Source organism: Esox lucius, chromosome 4 (genome assembly GCF_011004845.1).
Source record: "Esox lucius isolate fEsoLuc1 chromosome 4, fEsoLuc1.pri, whole genome shotgun sequence".
Classification (NCBI taxonomy): Eukaryota; Metazoa; Chordata; class Actinopteri; order Esociformes; family Esocidae; genus Esox; species Esox lucius.
Window position 1 is genome coordinate 25,485,761 of NC_047572.1, and position 22,908 is coordinate 25,508,668.

Below are 22,908 nucleotides of genomic sequence, written 5' to 3' on the forward strand. Positions count from 1 at the left end.
AGAGAGGAAAAAGGTGCCAAAACCTATTTAGTTCAGTAAGGGGTTTACTCGGCCTCGTCCCAGAGGCCAGTGGGTATCAAAGTGTCACATAACTGTGAGTACAAACGCCTGAACATCAAATATCTGACCACAGAGAGCCAGTCAGACAAGGCCAGGCATAACATCACAGGCACAGGGCCCGGCTGGAATGCTGATCATGTCATGCTGGCATCCCAAACGGCCCCCTCTACCCCATTGGGCTCTGTCCAAAGGTAGTGCATTGCATAGGAAATAGGGTCTGATTTGGAATGCAGTCACCAGTCTCTGTAGACTCTGATTACCTTCTCCTGTCACTGATCCCATTAAATGCCTGAAGACTATTGGCTCATCAATGATCAGAGTCTGATCAATAGGTTAATGCCTATCACATTCTATCAGAAGCAATCAGATTTAGCCTATTTGATCTAGCGCATTAAATAGACAGAGAAGGCTTTTTTCCCCAAGGACGAGGACACAAGTTTCCTTGTGAAAGCAATGGTTCAGATTTGCCTTCCCATGACTTCAGAGGTGTAGGAAAAAAGCAGCATTTGTTATTTCTGATTTCAGGCAGAAAATCTCAATGCCTCTAAAAAACTTAAAATAAAGGAACATTAAATTAAATACATGTGAAGAACATTTATTCTGATGCCAAGTTTTACCTCAAGTAAATTATCTTTAATCTGCCCTGGCTGGAAGTAATTAAACATGTGGTTACAGCTTCTAAACTGTTATTCTGTGTTTGTTAGAGAGAAACAACAAAACTAAGAAACAACACATGTATTTCCTGCTGTGTGTGCTTGTATTCACATCAACAAGTACTTTTGCATTCAGTGTGATGGGAACGTATCTTGCCGACCAAGCTTGGTGATAGGTGCCACTCCAATACCATGAGGTCAGTTTCTAAATATGGGAAGAACGAATGCACATTTAACACTACCAATCAATAGTTACTGGTATTTACTCTAGTTCTGTAAGTGTGTGTGTGTGTGTGTGTGTGTGTGGTGGGGGGGGGGTAGCTGGTTTATCACAGCTATCCCTAGCTGGGATAAATCAATAGGTACAAAAAGACATATGCGGCAGTGCTCAACGAAATAGAATGGCATTATTTGTCTAACTAGCTAGCTAATATCCGTTAACATTGCTAACGCTAGCCAGTCAAACATTACATGAAACATAAGGACTATCACACCTCAGCAGTAATCCAGCACTTCCCATGCCCTGTTACTTAAGTTCACATCCTTCCAAAAACCAAAGCAGGAAAAACAAACAGCCGGTGTGCCATTCAAGCCTTGTATCCAACCATCATTCCTGCAAATCTTTTGTGTTTTTGTTGAAAAAAAGATTTGGGGGGGGGGGGTTGTCTACATACATTTATTTTCTTGGCTGTCAAGCTTGCCAGTATCTAAATAAATTAAAGCTACAGTCAGTGAGCACTGACATTTCCAAATGTTACCCAATTTCACTGTGCCCTTCTCCTCAGTGAGGGCTGACTGGTTCAGGGGGCAGAACGAGTTGGACAACCTGTTATAAAGGACACCTGAAGGGAAAAGACAGACAGGCCTGTTATAAACAAGTTAAAATTGGGGGAAAGTGTAGGGAGCGGGTTAAAGCGGGGGAACCCTATGTTCTACTCTCCAGTCGTATCTAAAATGTCAAACTGCTGTCCGGTGGGAGTGCGGCCGCTCAGCTCCTCCCAGGGCTCCTTTGGACCAGATGTGCAGGAGCTCAGCCCCTGTTGGCTCCCGCCCAATTCAACCCCTGGTCATAAAGGACACCAGCAGTGAGAGAATGGAGAGAAAGGGGACGTGTCGGGAAACTGAAACTTCAAAAAATAAGAGCATGTGAATGAGAGGCACAGGTAGAGGCGCCGGAGTAGGGGTGCCTGTGTGTGTTCCGTGCAGGCTAGTGATGGACACGGGCACCTGTGATGGCGGTTCAGGTTTTAGAACACAGCTGTTCCTGTAGTTCAGAAGAAAGGCTGCATGGTTGGGTCTCAAATTGCACCCCATTCCCTATGTAGAAATCTGCCTTTGAGTCTTATGGACCCGTGTATAAAAGTAGTGCACTATATAGTGGAGTGGGGTGCCATTTGCTACGCAGATGTAGCAGCGCTGTAGGAGAGGGGAGGGAAGGTTGAAACTGTACACCCTACCCTGCAAATACACGTAAAATCACACGAAACACTCTACCCAGAACACATCCAATCACGCTAAACACTCTACCCAGAACACATCCAATCACGCTAAACACTCTACCCAGAACACATCCAATCACGCTAAACACTCTACCCAGAACACATCCAATCACGCTAAACACTCTACCCAGAACACATCCAATCACGCTAAACACTCTACCCAGAACACATCCAATCACGCTAAACACTCTACCCAGAACACATCCAATCACGCTAAACACTCTACCCAGAACACATCCAATCACGCTAAACACTCTACCCAGAACACATCCAATCACGCTAAACACTCTACCCAGAACACATCCAATCACGCTAAACACACGTCAAATCATACTAAACACATACCCTCGGAGCATGTGAAATCACATTAAATACAAATAATGCAGTTCTTTGATTGTTTTATTGGTCCGTTGTGATGAGCAAGATCTATTAAGCCCTGCTAATAAAGAAAGTAAAAGTAATACAAACAGTACATGATCCCAAGTCTGTAACAAAAAAAATAATGTGGTGTGCAAAGGTGTTAGAAAGCGCTAACTTTCAGATAACCAATAACAACCCAAACACTTTTCATCGGCAGGAAGACGGTGTATCGTTGAAGTTTTGTACCAAAACATTCTAAAGTCTTTGAAAAGGATTTATGAATCTACTATTCAAACATATCAGCTTAAACAACATTTGTTCCTTAGACTAATCTAATTTCTCTGTAGTATAGGTTGTATACAGCAATGCTCAAGGAGGTATGTTTGAATTAACTACAGTGTAGTATATCAACAAGCAGAAGCCCACCACTACCTTTCATCTTACAGTGTTTTGAAGACACCTCTCCCTGTTCCCCACAGATGTGCCAGGCATTTCTCTCTAAAGAACTTTGACTAAACAGATCTGAAAAACAGCAATAGAGTGCCATTTCTCTAAACAGACCCAACAAGGTGCCACAAAGTAATAGGCTGTGTTTAAACAATTCTGAGACAGATACTTTCCAATAAACACATGTTTTGGTTTTCTAAAACACAGCTTTAATGAACCCAACTCAGTCCTAAACGTGCAATAACCTTGTAGCAATTCTTTACTCTGCTGCCCTAGTCAGTTAGCTAGCTTCCCCTTACATCTCAAAGCACAGCTGATGGACGACCAGAAATATCCCTCTGAGAAATGGAAAGCAAAGCCCTCCGGCTGCCTTGCTGTCACAGGATCAGTCTTGCTGTTGAGTAAATGCAAAGCTAATTCAATGTACTGTGGGAAAATAAAGAATTACCTTTAAAAAAAAGAAATCTGCTGCCAATTCCAGCGTCCAGGTCATATTACATTTTAGCAAATGACTGAATGCAACACTAACACAAGAGACCTGACCGGTATGATAGGCCTTGGGGTTCAGTATCGACCACTGTGAGAATAATGTAGCATTAACTGGACAATACTGATGGTCATTCACAACAGGTCAAGAAATGTTCTGTGTAAGCCGCCGCGGGGTCTGGTATCGACCAGGGTTGATCCCAGCATGAGTTCCTAACATTAACTCAAGATACGACAGTGTGTCAATGATTCACAACAGTTGTTCAGGTTTAAACAGTTCTGTAGATTAACCTCTCCTTTATAGAAAGGCGAGCAGCTATAAGTATGAATTGTAGTGTGAACACCTGTAGCACTAAGACAAGGTAAAAGAGTTCTGTTCATGTCATGGCAGCTTTGAGGTACATATTCTAGCACTAAGACAAGGTAAACAGTTCTGTTCATGTCATGGGAGCTTTGAGGTACAGACTCTAGCACTAAGACAAGGTAAAACAGTTCTGTTCATGTCATGGCAGCTTTGAGGTACAGACTCCAGCACTAAGACAAGGTAAAACCGGCCAGTCAGCATATTGCTGATTCATAATGACATAACTCATTCAGGGTAAACCAGTTGAAACGTCTCTTCTAAAACAAAGCTGTCAGGTCCTGTATTGACCACAGGGTGAACACATAGGTCATTCAAATCACTCATGTTCAACCAACTACACACAGCATGCACAAACACAGAGACAGACACATACACAGAGAGACAGACAGATAGACAGACGCACACGGAGATACACACACAGACCTAATGATGAAACTACAAACTTCCAGATATGGAACCAACTGCAAATCTCACTGCTAGCTCATTAATGTGACATCATGTCTTATTTCCTGATTACACACGAAGACGTGCTCAGAGATACAAAACAGATGTCTGCCTCTCTGGCTCTGTGGGGCCCAAAGCTCAGCACTCACTATGTTTATGGCTCCATGAGGCCCCCAGATTTTAAGGCAAGATAACATTTTCACTGAGGGGGCCTGAAGTCTAGGCTGCGGATGGAACCAGTGATCAGTGGTGAAGTCACTGGTGAAGCATTCCCTCTGTGATGTGAGATGGTGGTCGTTCTCTGCTTCCTGGGAGGGTGACGTCATTCATTAGGACGGATTCCCAAATGGCACCCTATTCCCCTAAGAGCTCTGTTAAAACGTGGCACACTAGATAGGGAATGGTGTGCCATTTGGGAAACACTCTTTGGATGCCTAGAGACAAAGGACTTCTCTGTTGCTAAGATTCCGGAAAAGTAGAGGCACGGGGAGTAATGACAGAATTCCAGGAATTTGGAGGAAACACTGTTCCTGTCTGATACAGCGAGAGGTTTACAGAAACAGGGAATTAACTGACATATTCCACACATTTCTCAAGCAAAAGCAGATGACCAGAATCCCCATTGAACAGGTCTACATGATAACTTTCTTCATACAGCCACTAAATTAACTGTCTTCTGACCAAATTCAAACTCAAGACAGATACAGACATCATTTTAATCTTCCTTATAAATCTAACCTTCTCAGAGTTATGCACATCAAAACATCTTTGTTAGATATTTCAACCTTTGAAAACCCATCAACTGTCGAACCTGACGGCCCTAAATGTGGGTTTCTGGCTCCAGGAAGATAGCTCAGGTACTTAGGATCAGAGCACACACTGCCCATTTGCTTGGAGGTCCAACCTGTCACAGCCTGACAGAGCCAGTCACAGGCCTTCTATTATAACATCAACCAATCAACAACCGGAGATGACTGCAAGTGTGACATCATTCAGCCATGACCTAAGGCCTGCTACTCTGACTTAATCCCTGTCCAAAATGAACCGCAATTTTTTTGTTATTTTCAAAGATTTAGAGAGTACATGGTATGTTTTGTTTTTTTCTTGCAGAGAGAAATATAGATGAAATGTGTTATTACATTACAAAATACAGGAGCTCCTAAATTGCCAAAACGTTTTTTATGTGTCATAGAAACAGAATTTTTAACGATATGTGCTAACAAATTTTTTACATTAAAAGGGTACATTAACAGTCACATTGGAAATGTGTGCATGGCTCAGTTAGAGGAAGGAAGGTCATTAGTGATTGGATGTGGACTGTGGGGAAAACAGCTTGCATGTTGGGATGTAAGTTGCTGAACGATCACACACACACACACACACACACAAACACAGACACACACACACTCACTCCACATACACCACATACACCACTTATAAGGCCTGGAAACCCTGGGGTTTACATCGCTGTTTAAAAGCCAGCAGTTTACGAACTCCCCATTTAGCCATGTACAATTAATTTCAGTAAGATCCATGACCTAACACAGTAACAAGATGTTCCTCAGCAAGGCTAAACAACCCAGAACATGTCCTTGTGAGGAGGGAGAACTGTAGCACCTCAGAGAGACTTCTGATATCATGAATGCATCCCAAATAGCACCTTATTCCTTACATAGTGCAACATATTTATTCCGAGCCCTATGTTCCCTGGTCTGAAGTGGAGCACTATACTAAGTAAATGGGGTGTAACTTGGGATTCTGCCGCTGACACGGCTCAGAGGAATGCTGGGTAGGAAATATGGAAGGAATTACTTGTATTTCAGCTAGACCGCCCTACTGACCAAATGTATGATTGGTTCGCTGTTGAAATAAACACACTGTCCAGTAGGTGATGTGTTTGGGCTCAGTGCTCAGGTCATTCTCTGGAGATTGAGCTTAGATAGTGTTCAGATATAGCGGCTTTCAAAATAGCTTCTTGGGAATTGTAGCATACGGATTAACCATATCGAGTTGTTTGATTGGGCAGGCTACCTTTTACATGGATAGTTCCCACAGGGTGAACCGACAGACACACGGAAGACAGAGAGACTGAGAGAGAAGGGAGCTTACCCTGGAGATAGTGAGGGGCATGCTGAAGTCCTTCCCACCCTGAAGTCTAAAGCCCCATGGCGCTGGGCCGTTGAGGGTTATACTGTAGGTATTCATGGCCTAGACAGGACAGAAGAAGGGTTTATATTGGGTGAGTCAAAAAGCATATCTGACTAAAACATTTATTTTCACAAAGGTGATATAGGGACAGAACTTGGAGGGAACAGTTCAGGTAAATGCCTTCATAAGTACCCTCAGGATTTAAAAACTACAATAAAACACTTGTTCGTGGTGGATTGTCTCATGCTCTCAAAATATGTGTTGATCTAAGGTTTAAAACCTTTGTATAGAAGCAGTTCTCTGAGAAGATTTGGGACAGCATTGATGGTATTGCTTTCCCCCGTCATGACAAACAGACTCACTCTCGCTACAAGGCTTTACATCATCATGTGTGGATTACGCCCATTATTCTGGTACTTTTTCATGCAGGTCCCTGGCATACTGGTCCCCGTGGGAATGAAACCCACAACCCTGACGTGCTGGTCCCCGTGGGAATGAAACCCACAACCCTGACGTGCTGGTCCCTGTGGGAATGAAACCCACAACCCTGACGTGCTGGTCCCCGTGGGAATGAAACCCACAACCCTGACGTGCTGGTCCACAGGGGAATAAAACCCACAAACCTGTTGTGCTGTTCCTAGTGTGAATGAAACCCACAACCTTGTTGTGCTGTTCCCAGTGGGAATCAAACCCACAACCCTGATGTGCTGGTCCCAGTGGGAATCAAACCCACAACCCTGTTGTGCTGTTCCCAGTGGGAATCAAACCCACAACCCTGCTGTGCTGTTCCCAGTGGGAATCAAACCCACAACCCTGCTGTGCTGTTCCCAGTGGGAATCAAACCCACAACACTGGCATTTCAATCACAGTGCTCTATGAACGGAGCCAATAAGGATTACAAGTTGCATTTCCCAGGAGACCATACTCCCGTTATAGTGCCGTACTTTCGGCCTGTGCCCACAGAGCATAGAGCACTATTTATGGAATTGGGTGTCATGTGCAATACAGGTTTACACACATTCTTCAACAGCAATTACCACTGTCTGATTCACTGACAAACAAAACCAGGATGCTATAGTCAGGAAATTAGAACCCAGTCTTTTCGGGACACAAAAGATTTGCCAAGACCTAACAGTAGGTTCCAACCAGTTCAGGTTAAAACAGCCAGCAAGTTAGCCTAGTGGTCAAGAGCATTCACCCAGTTAATGAAAGATCACTGGTTCTAATCCCAGAAACAACAATGTTGTAAAACTGTTGTGGTGTCCCTAAGCAAGAGTTAGCACAAACTAAACAACCCTAAAACCAATCAGATATCTCTAGTCAGTGGGACCCAATCTTCAGACAGGTTAATAAACATTGGGTTTGTTCGATATTGCAGTGAAAAAGGTTAGCCGACTTATCTATAACTCACCTAGCATGAAAAATACAGCCTCCTAATCAGACATTCACAGTTTAACTACGAAACATTACGACTCTGACACTCTCAAACACAAGCCAACATTGCAAAGCCAAAATAACTCAAATGATTCAAGACACTTCTGGGCTAAGTGAAGGAATGTCTAGCCATGTCCAATAGAAAGGCACATTCTAACTTTATTTCCTTTTCCCACAAAACTCAGAAAGACCTTTCATTCCAATCTCATTAACTTCTGAACAGAAATTCTAAGCATCTGAGACCAGTTAATGACTATGGAGGAGCTGAAGTCTGGGTACCTTGGGTTGTAGTCAAAGGGGAACGGAATATAAGGGACTGAAACTGGGTGAGACAAGACCACTGAGTGCTGGTCTTTGTGGGATGACTGACTGAGCCATCCCAAACAGGCCTGTTAGACGTAACCCCTAGAAAGTATATGTCTACAGCATGCTCTCGCACCCTGGGTTACAACAGTAATGGAACATGAATGATGTTATTTTAATAGAATAGCCCGTTAAAAGAACTCGGCTAATTATATCCATCGACATTTGGTCTTTTTACACAACGACAAAAGAGAATATATGACTAGCACCACTTTTCATAATAAAAGCACACCTATGGAGAATGAAACCACACTGGCCATGAGTAGGGGTAAAAACAAATCAAGACTGCAAAAAGACTGTAGAATTGCCTAAGCTGTATCCAAGGAAACAGTCTCTCTAAAGAATGCACGGTTGAGTACATTGGTACAGCTTATTCCTTTTGCTCCAAGGCCGCACGATCCATCATTTTGAGAATCAAGTGCAGCCCCGGAGCTCAGGTCGTGCCACCTGCTGCTCCCTCACCAGATGACTTAGGCTACTAGTCTGATGCCAACCTCAGTCCCAACTCTGCCTCCTCCTGTTCTCCCTCCAACTTAAGGTGCCAAGTGCAACGCCAACATACCTCGTCCTGAGGCCCTCCTGGTAACCCAAACCTTTGAAAAAACCTACAGGAGAGCTGGTGCTACAGTACTGAGGCCGGATAGGCTGACTCTTCCCTTCTCTCACTCCCTGTTGGCAGACCAAGCCCCCTCCCCTCCCTTATCCCAATGACACAGCCAGCCAGACAGGCAAGCAGGCCCGGCTAGCCCTCTCCTCCCCACCACACTCCGCTCCTCACAGAGCTATATAAGGAATGTAAGACTACACCAAACTATTTCAGCCCTACACCCACTGCAGTCATGGGGGGGGGGGGGCAGAAGAGAGGGGGCAGTAGGAAGGGAGAGAGGGAACATCAACTATCCTTATTATATAGCAGCCGTTTCATACATAAAAGGTATTTAAAATAAGAAGAATTATTGGAGGAAAGACATTACGTCCAGAGGGTGTAAAGTACATTTTAGTTGAATATGACTATGAAGTACAACATCATAGCACAAATGAATCATATAGGGCAACATCCTACAGGCTACATACCCACAAACTGCAACATCCTAGTGCTAGGCTATATACCCACAAACTGCAACATCCCAGTACTAGGTATATATACCCACAAACTGCAACATCCTAGTACTAGGTATATATACCCACAAACTGCAACATCCTAGTACTAGGTATATATACCCACAAACTGCAACATCCTAGTACTAGGTATATATACCCACAAACTGCAACATCCTAGTACTAGGCTGTAAAGCCACAAACTGCAACATCCTCATACTAGGATATATACCCACAAACTGCAACATCCTCATACTAGGATGTATACCCACAAACTGCAACATCCTCATACTAGGATATATACCCACAAACTGCAACATCCTAGTACAAAACTCCCATGAACTGCTACATCCTATTACAATTCAAGCATGCAGTGCAACATCCTAGTACAAACCAAATGTGAAGGGGCAACATCCTAGTACAGTATAACCTGGCAGGAGTTTTTATATTGTGGAAACATAACTTAGTTTATAATTTAATCCAAAGATCTGTGAATGTGTGGGCCACAGGTACATACTGCGGCTTCTACAACAAGTAAAAGCCAATCTGCACCCAGGTGTCCTGTTACTTTCCTGGCAGTGAGTAAGAACTGTTTATATAGACATCCGCCAGCATGGCTCTCTTCAACCCCTATATATATATATTAATGATAATTGAAGGTGAAATAGAAGATTGGTGTTTTGTGTAAATCACCCACACAACAAAAGGCATAATCGTTTTTGAGAACACCATCACTGGGCCGTTCCAGTCCTTCTTCCATGACCGTAGGCACAACCAAATGGAAGAAGAGCAGGCAGATGTCAATTCCCAGAATAGCAAGTTCAAGAGGTCCTGTAAACAAATACTGCAATACCCTCTTAAGCTAAATAAAGCCTAATACAAGACCATATTTAGATCAATTAAATCTATTGCAATACCCTCTTCAGCAAAATAGAAATTATACATTTAAATGTACCTGCCGGTGCCAACAAAGCCTTGCATTGCAACAGGACTATACTGAAGTGAAATCTAAAAGTGTTGAAACTGCAATGCTTAAACAAAGTGTTACTTGATTGCATTAATAGTGTGCTCTTTGTTAACCCAATTGAAAGTGCTGTAATAACCATTAATGTTTTTGCCAACATTACACTATGTAAAACGTTTATCAAACTGATGATGCCATTAAAAAGGGAAAAGTGATGTCCATATTGTTACATAGTTGCTGTTACACACTAATAACAAGAAGACAGTGTAGCTGCAGAACCAGCCTGTGCACGTTTTATTATAATAACTTTTTTTATCTTCCAAAGGAAACTGATTAAGAAATAATGTTACATGACCAGATGAGGAAACATATAACCAGTTTGTCTTTAATGTTGTGAAATGTGATTAGAGAGAAAGGCCTGGAGTATAAGGAGGACCGTACGGATTAAGGCTATACCGGGCTATACACCCTTCGAACCAAGGTCTCTAGCCATTTTGCTGTTGAGAAGTTATAGAAGCAAAGGAAGAAATACTGCTACATTTTACAGCCAAAAGAAAAACTCTCAGCCTAATGGAAAACAACTTCACTATTACGCTATTTTCAAAACTTAAGAAAAACTAGCGACAATCACGAGTATATTTAGCTGGATTGACTACAACAAACTTGTATTGTATCCAGGAAGGAATAGTTGCATTCATAATAAGAATTTGTAGAGTTCACCATTAGCCTACCTCTTTATCATTATCCTGATTGCCGGACATCGTGAGTCGGCCTTGATCTGAAAGAAACGTGTGAAACAAAAAATAAACCAGCCCCAAACTTCGGACTTCCTTGACTTGGATGTCAGAGGCACTGTGGATCCCTTCCTAAGCAGCAATCAGCATTCATTCCCCGTATTCCTCTTTAGTAGCGTTCTACTGTAACGTCAGCAAGTCACATGGGTAGGCTATCCGACCTCTTGTGCCTCTATGAGAGAAGGTGGCGCATCTGAGACTACAGTAGCTGTACCAAAACTTTCTGTTCATGCTTTTTCTCAGTTCCCTACTTATTCGAAAATATGTAAACAATACACATATAACGACTGCAATTAAATAACGAACAGATGAAAGGGGGTTCCAGAAACAATATTGAGAAGAGATAATTAATGATACTCTTACTATATTGTAAGTCACGCGTGTATATTTACTTAGCAAATCAGTAATTAAGTTAATTTTTTTTAAACAACATGATTTGTACTATTTTAGCCAAAAATGACAAGATCAGTTGATCAAACGGTGAAGAGATTGCACTTTACGGTTAGACCAGATGAGGGAGACACATCCTAACAAACAAAAAGTTGTAAGTACGCGGTGAATTACGTAGGGCAGGCCAGCAGGCAGGCAAGTTGAAAGTGAGCAATCATGATTCATGAATCATCACTTCCAGTCGCCTTGTTATTCACTGTCTTGTTAGCTGACAACTGTTCATGAAAGTTGGTTAGCTGCATGTCCGGGAAAATAAGTCAGATATATCCATCATTATAACTTTTTTTTAATTGAAAGTTCACACTGATTGCCAGAGGCTACAGTATTGAATTGAATTCAGTTTTGTGAAAGATGGCTGATGCAGATGCAGATTTCGGGTTCGCATCTGACAACGGTGTCCTGCCTCTCGAGGAAGACCCAGCAGCAGCTTTCTTAGCCCAGCAAGAGAGCGAAATTGCGGTGATAGAAAATGACGACGAAGGATTTGGTGCTATGGAGGGATCCGTTGGGCAGCCATTTGAACAACCGCTGGCGTCTGATTCACCTGCCTCAGCATATGGTAGCTAAGTGGCTAATGTTATGCTAAGTTAGCATTTTAGCTATGCTAACTGCCAACCTTGCAATAAAAGTGTTATTATTAGTTAGTTAACTAGCTATATCGACGTCGTTAGCCTATTTTCTGTTAGCTAGCTATCTAGCTTACGCTATCTATCGTTAGATGAGTGTCAGGGTATATGTCGAAATCAGGTTAGGTGCTGTAGTTTGAGCAGCACACCACACCCTGTAAATAATGACTAAATGTTCACTCAAGTTGTTCACTACATTAGTTTCCCGATGTACTCGTCTGGATGTGATTGTGTAAGTTAATTAGGTGTCGAAGCTTTTCTAAATACTGATAGTATTTAGAAAAGTACAGTACACTACTGTACTGCGGCTCCAGGGTCGAATTGAGTCTTAATAATGAACCCATGTGTACCTAACCCTCAAGCAGGTTGACAACGGTGGTGAGAAACGGTTACTGCACAAACAGGTGTTTCTTCATTCCGTTGTCACTATCCAATCCAAGGCAAAGCAAATTCGATGACATTAGATTAGAATAATGCAAAATGTGTCAGGTGGCATTTTTTAAAACTGTTGGTGTTGCTTCACCTGCCAGACGACAGGTTTGCAGGGGAGCGGCCAGCAGCCACAATGAACGGGGATATGTTTCAGCAGGTAAGAGAAGAAAACGAATACTATTTACTACAAAGCGCAGAGAATGATTGATGCTGCTTTGGCATCAAATGTAGTGGGAGAGGTGCTCGTTGGACAGTAGGGTGTAAATCGCATTTATGACATTTGAAGCTGTAGACATAGTCATATATGACAATACTTAAATAATTCAATACAAGGGTTCATAAAAGTGTTAAATTAAAACTGGTGACTTAATTTTTTTTTTTAATTCAAGTTGTCTGTATGCGATGTTTGTTTTGTGCACCCTGAAGAAGGTCCGTGAGCCGCAAGGCGTTGGTGATTTTTCATTGCCATATTATTTTGTAGTATTGTCATATAGGGCTATGTCTACAGCTTCAAAGGTCATAAATGCGATTTATTGGTGCTTTTTCATTGCCATCCTAAAAAAGCCTTTTTTATTATAATTGGAGGAGTGCCTTGGACTTCTCTCAATTACGGTCATATGGCTATGTCGACAGCTTCAGGTGTCATCACAATATAATTGACTATTCAGATTTGAAAAATCTGTTCCAGAGTGTGTTCTAGTATAAGCATTATTGATTTAATAGGTAAATCTATGTACTGTTTATGATTGGTGCGGTGGTGGATGCATCGGAAATGGGTAAAGCCTTCTGTATGCTAAGTAAACGTGGTGCTTCAATCAGTAGCTATTACCAGACCATTGGGAAGGGCACTTGTTTTCATTTTCAAGTCTGGTGTGTTTTATTTTGTTCAGACATAGACAGCTGCCAATGTCTAGTCCGGAATGTCCCTGTATTCCATTTCTTCGTCCTCCCGCAGGACTCCAACGGTCAGTTTGACAGCTATGCGGCCATAGCCCAGGTGGACTCGCTCAGGGCGGAGCCTGAGAGTTTGCGAAAGTGGAGGGAGGAACAGAAAGCTCGGCTGGAGGAACTGGGTAGGTAATCAACCGATGTTTGTGCCCCAAATGGCACCCTCTTCCCAAGGTCCATGTGGCTGTGTTAATAAAATAGGGCACTATGTATGTAGGGAATAGTGTACATGCTTGAGCTACTATTTTATAGCCAGACAGACACTGTCTGCATGGAATACTCCAGTTGTGAGTATTGCTGGTGGTCTTGCATTATTGGCACCGTATTGTTTTGAGCACACCACCATCTCTTTTCGGTGGAATAGATAATACAACGCATTGTTGGTGAGAAGCTCTCTCTTTTTTGGAGTGCAGTATCTATTGATTGTTCATAGATTCTACCATCTCCGTATCATGCTGAGGATAGCGGCCTACGCACACTGAATCGTAGAGGCTTGGTTCTCCCTGTAAATGCCATGAAAGGTTGCGAAGATGAGAACACAATATCGATGGCACCATAACCGCCTCTCCCTGTGTGTCTGTGAATCTTGAAGACTCTGCATCCAAGGCTGCTGAGGCTCAGTGGAGAGAGAAGGCTAAGAAAGAACTAGAGGACTGGCATGTGCACCAGCATGAACAGATGGAGAAGAACAAGGCCAACAACAGGTTAGTTCCTATCCAGCTCTGGTTACTTCCTATCCAGCTCTGGTTAGTTCCTACATCTTTCTCTAAAGTAAAAACATGGTGGAAAATACGAGTTCTGACAATATGCAATACATATAATGCTAAATGCTAATGTCTCAGTTTACTGTCATTCTCTAAGAGCAGAGATTGGATCGTAATGTGTTTTTCAGAGGTTTTTATCCGTGTATTGGTGTATTGAGACTTCATGCTGTTTGCTTAGGAAGAGCCGCTTCCTCTTTTCAACCGCCTCCCATTGGACTTCTGTGGTCCTGTGCCTCGCTAGAAACATGACTGCCTGTAAGGCGTCAACTGTCTGACCTCTCAAAAGGCAGTAGGTCCTGACCACTCAAACGTGGACAAATAAGGTCAAGCAGTCTGTTTCACACATAAGCTTAAGCTTAATAACTTTCTAAGTAGTGTCACAAAAGGTTGAGTTAATGTATAATAATGATGTGAACAGTTTAGTAAGCTGAACTGAATGGAAACTTGGAGCCATGACAGCAGAGCTGACCTAAATGCCTCTGGGCTCCTGTGTTTAGTTGGCCTGTTCTCCATAACAGGCGGATATTACTAAATATTTAACATGGTAAAACATGCGTAGATCAATTTGCATGCTTAAAGAATCTCAGTAATTGTCGTAACCAAGTGCAAACATTGTAATAAAACGGTCATAAACTGCAGAAAACCAATGGACTGGTCAAACCTTCTGATATTTAACAACAAAAACATTTTGAGGAATCCTAATGGATGTCAGAATCTGGTTAGTTGTCCAGTCCCCTCCCAGTCACCAAGTATTACTTCCCTGGTGTCTAGGTAGCACTAACTCCTGTCCCTGAATGCTGTGATAAAAGTCTCTTAATCTGACGGTCCTTGTTTTGTTATTTTTTGGATTGTGTTTTTGTTTTCCACTCTAATGCATTGTTGGAGCCAGTGGTTCAAGTATTTCTCTGCACTCTGTCACAACATTTAGAAACAATATAACAACGTACATTAGTGAGGCAGTAGAGCTCGACCTGCCGTGACACTAACTACTGACTCTTCTGACTTTCTTCACCCACCCCTTTTCTTTCTCACCCCCCCCCCCTCCCTCCCTCCCTCCCTCTGAATTCTCCCTTCTTTCTGGTCTGTGCTGCATACTAGGATTGCTGATAAGGCTTTCTACAAACAACCCAACTCTGAAGTGATAGGCTTTGTGTAGGTTTTAGAACTGTTATGCTTGATGTTTTGGTGTGCTGTTGTATCTTCACATCCTCCCTCTTAGCTTGACCTACCTGTAGTTTGGGTTTTCAGTGACTATGCATATACAAAATTTGGAAAAAGACGCCTGTTACATTTCAAGAGGAATTTGAGGAATTTCCTTGTGAGAGAAATTGTTTTGATGTGACTTTCCATTAATCACGGGAATGTTAATCTTAATGAATCATATAATTTCAGTTGTATGATCATTTGCCTGAGATGCTTGCAGCCTATTGTCAATAATGTGCAAGTCCCTTTTTAGTCAAATGTCCATTCCCTGTGAATCTGTGTGTACTGACTGAGAGGTAAAACGTGTTCAGGAAGTGAGCACTGTTTGCAGAAATGCATGGCATGTCAGTGGAACTAAACTCTATGGGTTGGGTTCCCTGACACAGACGAAGCGTATTACAAGAGTAACGTTTCTCCAACAAGCATTTCATGCTTAATAGTCCAGGGCCAGACTTTTATTCTGTGTCCAGGGAACCAACCCCTAAAACAGTGTCATCCAGCACCTCATCCATATTTTCCTCGCTTCATCCAGAGCATCTGAAGAGGCCTTCCTGTCTGAGGCGGACGTTGACGGCCCAGGAGCGGAGTGGGAGAGAGTGGCCCGGCTCTGTGACTTTAACCCCAAGACCAACAAGACCGCGAAGGATGTGTCCCGGATGCGCTCTGTCCTCATAGCCCTCAAACAGACGCCTCTCGTCCGCTAGAAGGCATTTTGACAGGGAGGGGTTTTTCCTGGTTTTAGTTTTGCGTTATTAATCCTTGTTTGCAAGTTCTACCATACCCTTATCGTTAATCTCTGGGGTCGTGGTTGGGGTCAGTTCCATTTCAAATCTTGTCAATTTTGGAAATACAAAATGTCTTCAATTAAGATTTAGCCTCCAGTGTTGTGTCCTTCAGACTGGTTTCCGGAAGATAAAAATAAATAAAAAATTTAGCATGATGACACAGCAACCTTAAAATTAATGTACAAAGTAACATTTGATTTTTCCATCTCATTTTCATATTTACTGTTTGTTTTGTCACTAACTGAAGTGTTAAAGCAAATATGCCCTCAGGTCTTAGTCTGATCTTGCTACCTGCATGATGGCCAATTGCTCTCAAATATAGTGTGAGCAGGCAACATGGAGATTAAAGATAGATTATTTTTTGTAAAACATTACAGCCACCAGAAAAAGACCCATGGTAATTATTATAAAAGGCGCAACACCTTCAAGTTCTTAATAACTTGTTTCATCTTTTGTTTTCCTGAGCCATACTGTTAGAGCCTCAGAACACAGGCTTAAGAATGTAGGTCATCACGTGACCTACATTCTATGTACTGAAGCAAAAATACATTTAAAAAATAACAACCGTGTCATGTGATCATTGCAATGATAATGTTAACCCTAATGTCCACATTACCTCCATGTCCTATTTCCATCACACTTCATTTTTTTAGGGCATGAATAAGGAAAGCGTTAGAGGAACATTTTGAATTGGAGTGCCGTTTCGTTTCCAAAGTGACAGGAATTGGAATGGATCCCAAACCTGCTTTATGCTCAGACACTCCTTTTTTCTGTTGTTTCTAAACACTTGAAGGTATGTTTTTCCAGTCCCCCCACCATATTTCTTTATAGTGTTACTGAATCCTGTTGATAGAAAATACCTCTTTACCATAGGATGTTATGAAGGACTGACTGCAGCTTTGTTTGAACTAGTCTCAGAAAATGTTCCATTTGACCATTACTCCAATACTGAAGTTACTAATTTATTGTTACTGTATATTAAAAAAAACTATTCAAAGCTGTCATAGGTCAAACCTTATCTCTTAAGCATGTGGTTTGTGCCAGTATTTCGCACGTGGAATGTTTTGAGTTTTATAAACATAAGGTAAATCCCCACTAATTTTAATTGAACCTGTAAGGTCTAACATGTAACTGGTCCTGTCCAAGCTCTACTAGGAATCTATTGTAATGACTATGCCTGTTGAATTGTTTATTCATTGACCCATTTGATTCATTGTTGTATGTTATTAGTAATTGATCATTTAAAGGTAGTTAAGTAAACATTTGTGCTGAAATTTGAAATGCTATAAGCTTGTGGCCTTGTTTAGTTTATAGGATTATGATAGATTACTTAAATCTGCCCCTAAAGTGTCTTCGAAACCAAAGGACGACTATCTATAATTACTGAGGTAGATCCTCTGCAAGCCTGAAACAAAAATCATATAATTTTTTTTTTCCAATGGTTTCCAACGCCAGTCCTCCAGTAACCCCAACTGCACACTTGTTTTAGCACCAGCCGAGCACAGCGGATTCAACTTGTCAAGAAATGATCCGGCCCACACTGACTTTAATTGTGTGTGCTTGTCCAGGGCTACAACAAAAATGGGTGTTGGGGTACTCTAGGACCAGAGTTGGGAACCATTGCTTTCATTTTTAAAAAATGTAATACAAATGTATTCCATTTCCCCTGGATCTGTAATCACACGTTGCCTATTCAGATATCAGAAATCCTCCCATGAGAGAATGTTACACGGGAAGTGGAAAACTCTTTGTACATTAATAAAAAGCTATTTGGACATCTGCTTCTTTTGGTTTTCTGATTTATCATTATATCAAGCAAGTGTAAGAGGGAACTAATGACCGGTGTGTGTATCCAGACTAACCTGCATCTCCTGGTCAGCACCACACTGATCATTACCAGTCCAAAGGACACCTCCAATTGTCTACTTTAATCCTCCGAGCAGCTACTCCAAAGATGCTGAATATTTCTCTCCCAAGTATTATAGCACACAAATATTTCATTTTACATTTTAATAAAAGGTGGCATGTTTCCCCAAGGAAACACGGCTAATCTATGGCAAGTAGCCCAGTGAGACAGACAATATGTAATGCAATTAAAGTATCAGATTCTTGGTATATGTATCTGTAAAATACAGAGAAGCAATCACCATTAGGTTGAATGTTCATTTTACATTTTTAGTGGACTGCACCAGCCCAAATCATAATTTAAAGAGTCCAGAAGAAAAACTTTCATATTTAAATACATTTCATCCATTACCATGGTTCTCTTAAAAAGGTTAATGGGGCTAGACCAACTGGCAGATGACAAAGGCCAGTGTCTAATGAAAACATATGGAAAGGGACTACAAAAAAGGGGGAGGGAACTAATGAATGAATACAACCAAGATGCAGCTCAGTTCTTCTTCAGGGTTGTGGCAAACACGCCAAAGATGATGGCAACTACGGTGAAACCTTGAGCAAAGATTCGCCCCCTCATCAGGAGCTGGGACTGACGGGTCTTTCCTTGTTTGAACGCTCTGAGACCGTACATCAAGGCTCCAGCAGTACCAAGACAACCTGGGGAAAGACACACAATCCTGTTTTAATGAAATCCAACCTGAGGCTTTTCATAACAAAGACAATCGCAAATATCTAAATTAAATGTATTAATTTTTTTATACTAAATACACCGCTCAAATAAAATTAAGGGATCACTGAAATCAGACATTGGGTTTCGATGAACAAAATATAGTAGAGATCAAAATCTTTACTGTGCATTGTGTAATTCATTAAGAAAAAAATGAAGTAACAACGGTCAGTGGAAACCAAAATTACCAACCGATATAGGGCTGGATTCAAACTCACACCGAAAATCTAAGTAAACAATTGAGATCACAGGCTGTTCCAACTTGCCTGAATTTCATCACAGCATGTGTGGCTCTGTAGTGTATGGGCCCTAGGTGCCTGAATGCACTCCCAACAATATCTGGGCATGCTCCTGATGAGGCGGATGGTGTCCTGGGGGATCGTCTCCCAGACCTGGATCAGGGCATCAGTGAGCAACTGGACAGTCTGTGGAGCTATTGGCAATACATAACGTCCCAGAAGTTCTCAATTGGACTCAGGCCTGGGGAACGCGAGGGCCAGTCAAAGGCATCAATGCCTTCGTCATCCAGGACCTGTCTACACACTCTGGCCACATGAGGCCGGGCATTGTCCTGCACCAGGAGGAACCCAGGGCCCACTGCACCAGCGTAAGGTCCGACGATGGGTCTGAGGATTTCATCCTGGTACCTAACAGCAGTCAGGGTACTGTTGGTTAGCACGTGGAGGTCTAGGCGACCCTACAAGGATATGCCTCCCCAGACCATCACTGACCCACCGCCTGACCGGTCATGCTGGATGATGTTGCAGGCAGAATATCATTCACCATGGCGCCTCCAGACTCTTTCACGTCTGTCACATGTGCTCAGTGTGAACCTGCTCTCAACTGTGAAGAGAACGGGGCACCAATGTCAGACCTCCCAATTCTGGTGTACTCTGGCGAATACCATTTGAGCTGCATAGTGTTGGGCCCTCATGCCACACACATGGAGTTTATTTCTTACACTTGTCAGAAACATGCACACCAGTAGCCAGCTGGAGGTCATTTTGTAGGGCTCTAGCAATGCTACTCCTGTTCCTCCTCGCACAAAGGAGCAGATACCGGTCCTGCTGGTGGGTTGATGCTCTTCTACGGCCCTGTCCAGCTCTCCCCGTGTAACGGCCTGTCTCTTGGTATCTCCTCCATGCTCTTGAGACTGTACTGGGAGACACAGCAAACCTTCTTGCGACGGCATGTATGGATGTGCCATCCTGGAGGAGCTGGACTACCTGGGCAACCTGAATAGGCTGCAGGTAACACCTCATGCTACCAGTAGTGACAGGGACACTAGCAAAATGCAAAACTAGAGAAGAATCACTCAGGCACAATAAGGAGAGAGCAATTCTGTGACCACCACCTGCAAAACCATTCCCTTTTGGGGATGTCTTGCTATTGCCTCTCCAGTGCGCCTGTTGTCACTTTTACCAAAACAAGTGACACTGATTCACGATCGCTTATGCTTCCTAACTGGACAGATTGATATCCCTGAAGTTTAAATGACTTGGTGTCATACTGTGATGATTACGTTTTGAGCAGTGTATTTTTATACCCATTCCTTTTTCCATAACTTTGTCCCTTAGTAATTTTGAAAGCTCCTTGGTGCTCATGGTTAAAACGTTTGCTTTAAATTTCAGTACCCAGTGGAGGAAACCCACTGAAACTGCTGAATTCCTTCAAAACCTTCAAAATCACTGAGTGGTGTAATTAAAACAGATGGGCCTCCTGTGTTAATCAGAACAGAGTGATTTTGAAGGCGATTAGTTACAACTGAGCAATGTTAGGATAGTCATTACAAAGAGTAAAGACATAATCAATTATGACACTAAAGCTGTGTTTTAATATATCTATTATTTTAATATGGTAAAAAGCCCCTTACAGTTGTGGAGTTGTGTGTAGATAAGTGGGTGGGGGGGATCCTAACTGAATGAAACACAAAGACACTGACACAAAATAATGTGAAACACTTAAGGTGTTTAGAATTTCTGCAAGCACTGTTACATCATGTGCGCCTGATCTTGTTGAATTTAAACTGTGTCTTTCCTATGAACAGTATGACCTCTTGGTTTTAAGTTCGTTACAGCTAGGCTACACACTTATACAGAAGGAGAGCTAAATGTTTGATGAAATCACCAAGACCATGTAGACATGGCAGCTATGACTCATTTACTATTGTCATTGATCATTACAACCAGCAGGTAAAATGGAAATGAGGAAATACCAACAGGCCACCAGAACAGCTTCTACATAGTGTCTGGAGTTCTATGGAACCACAATTCAGTGTTTGGTGTGAGCAGTTTATGTCCTCAGGATGAGGGCAATGTCATCTATAGAAGACATCTACTATTACCATGAAAATGGTTCCCCAATCAGAATAGCTGGGCGTTTATTGGCGTTGACCTTGCACACTAAGCGATTAGACAATTTCCAGAACAGAGCCACCAGAAGCCTTGAAGTGTTTCCATTATTTCGGCATATACTTGTATGTTTATTAAGCACCTAATTTCCAAGGCCTGGTCCATGTATCGCCTCACAATGTTCTAACAATAAAATGATCAAATGTGAAGTATTACATCCTGAGTATAACGGTGTCCACATCCACAATTTTTTTACAACATTGACGGATTATGTCCCATGCCTTAACCAGCAAGATATACTATAGACCGTATTTAGCGAATAATTACAGTTGTCAATCTATTGGCCGTAAAACGCAGAGTCAGAACATTTTAGAAGTAAACGCACAGCTGGGGACAGTTTTTTTTAAACTTGTGTAACTTGCTATGGCGACTCCCATACGCAACTTACCTATTGGGACGAAGGGATTCTCCTTCGTTTTCCTCATGAACTTCTCTTGGAACGTTTCTTCTCTGGGTCGCGACAGAGGTGTAAATCCTTCGATAACTGGAGGCTTAGTTATATCAAACAATGGTGGTGGTGGTGTCGCTGTGTGCTCAGAGGCGACTGGGTTAGTGGCAGCAGCCATACTTGCAGAACAGAGGAGGGAAGGGTAAATGACTAGGAACAAAGATATTTAAATCCCAAGAGACTACCTACTCAAAAGACTTCCGTAAAGATCACGTGACATGACGCAAAGGCGCATTGCTAGATCTGGCCATGTTCGAGAGGGTCAAAACTACTGAAGCCGCGACGTACCACCGACTCGTCTATAATTTCCGAATGGGTTTGAAACTGATTTGAAAATGAAATTATTTCGGTTGCGCAGTTGAAGAACGTGGATTGATTTTTACTATTAAAACGTGTATTCCTAATTTATTAGTAGTTTTTATATGGCCCCTGTCTATTTAAAGTTGGTATGTATCTTGTGACAATTCCTATTTTTTGTTATGTGTTATTCATTCAAAAATACAATTAACAATAACGGAGTTATTTTGGTCCGGAAAACCCCAGATCATCCAATTGATGACATCCTTATTTTACTGGAGGGGGAAGCCTCAAGTCTCTCATTACTGTGAAAATAAAAGAGACTTATGAGATTGATTAATTCCAATTGCAACTGCCAAACCGACCTTAGGTCGGTATTTTTGTTCATGTTAGACAGAGAGAGCACAGCCTGGACGTAAGTATCATGCTTTGGCTATGTTTCCCAGTATCTCTACACTAAAGCATTACTACTAGAGACAGAAATTCATTTAAAAAATGGGAAAATGGAGCCTGTATCTCTGACTTAAGGGAACGGGATGTAGAAAAGTATCTGGGTTTCCCGGTGAAGTTGGCATTTCAAAATATATTTGCCAACATACGTTTGAAGTTAGATGAAACCGAAAGGAGCGAGTCTGGAGAGTGTGTATTAATATTATAAATTCGCGTTGCTGCAATTCACTTAGCATCCACATGGGTGAGACATTTTATGCGTAGCCCCTTGAAAGCATTGGTTTTCCACGCTGAGTTACATACCGACGGATGCTGTCGGTAGGACATATTTGTTCCCACGCTGTACATCTAACC

The 22,908-nt window shown here is 42.1% G+C and overlaps 3 protein-coding genes across 7 annotated transcripts in view; 1 reads left to right on the plus strand and 2 right to left on the minus strand.

Moving 5' to 3' along the window:
- Nucleotides 1-11,229, minus strand: part of pdlim7 (PDZ and LIM domain 7) — a 39,528-nt gene extending 28,299 nt beyond the window's left edge. Inside the window, exons 1-2 of one of the 4 annotated variants that reach the window (XM_029119549.2) lie at nt 11,052-11,229; nt 6,423-6,521 (exon numbers count right to left, since the gene is read on the minus strand). In XM_029119549.2, coding sequence (XP_028975382.1) covers nt 6,423-6,521; nt 11,052-11,081 — 129 coding nt within the window. In that variant the 5' untranslated portion in view covers nt 11,082-11,229. The remainder of the gene's footprint in view (nt 1-6,422; nt 6,522-11,051) is intronic. The other 3 variants (XM_029119550.2, XM_034292011.1, XM_029119551.2) reach the window with 3 other exon arrangements.
- A 474-nt stretch (nt 11,230-11,703) lies between these two features.
- Nucleotides 11,704-18,097, plus strand: cltb (clathrin, light chain B). 2 transcript variants are annotated; one of them, XM_010900249.3, is made up of 6 exons: nt 11,704-12,123; nt 12,721-12,779; nt 13,578-13,695; nt 14,163-14,274; nt 15,433-15,486; nt 16,070-18,097. In XM_010900249.3, exons 1-6 carry the CDS (start codon nt 11,916-11,918, stop codon nt 16,239-16,241), a joined length of 723 nt encoding a protein of 240 aa, XP_010898551.1. In that variant the 5' UTR covers nt 11,704-11,915; the 3' UTR covers nt 16,242-18,097. The 2 variants fall into 2 exon arrangements, with proteins under 2 accessions (XP_010898551.1, XP_010898558.1); XM_010900256.4 differs by lacking the exon at nt 15,433-15,486 and having other exon boundaries at nt 11,710-12,123.
- Nucleotides 18,098-18,317: 220 nt separating this feature from the next.
- On the minus strand, nt 18,318-21,982 carry higd2a (HIG1 hypoxia inducible domain family, member 2A). Its single transcript, XM_010900235.3, has 2 exons — nt 21,748-21,982; nt 18,318-18,878 (listed from the first exon to the last, which is right to left on the minus strand). The coding sequence occupies exons 1-2, from the start codon at nt 21,923-21,925 to the stop codon at nt 18,715-18,717; spliced, it is 342 nt and encodes a 113-aa protein (XP_010898537.1). The 5' UTR covers nt 21,926-21,982; the 3' UTR covers nt 18,318-18,714.
- Nucleotides 21,983-22,908: the final 926 nt, after the last annotated feature.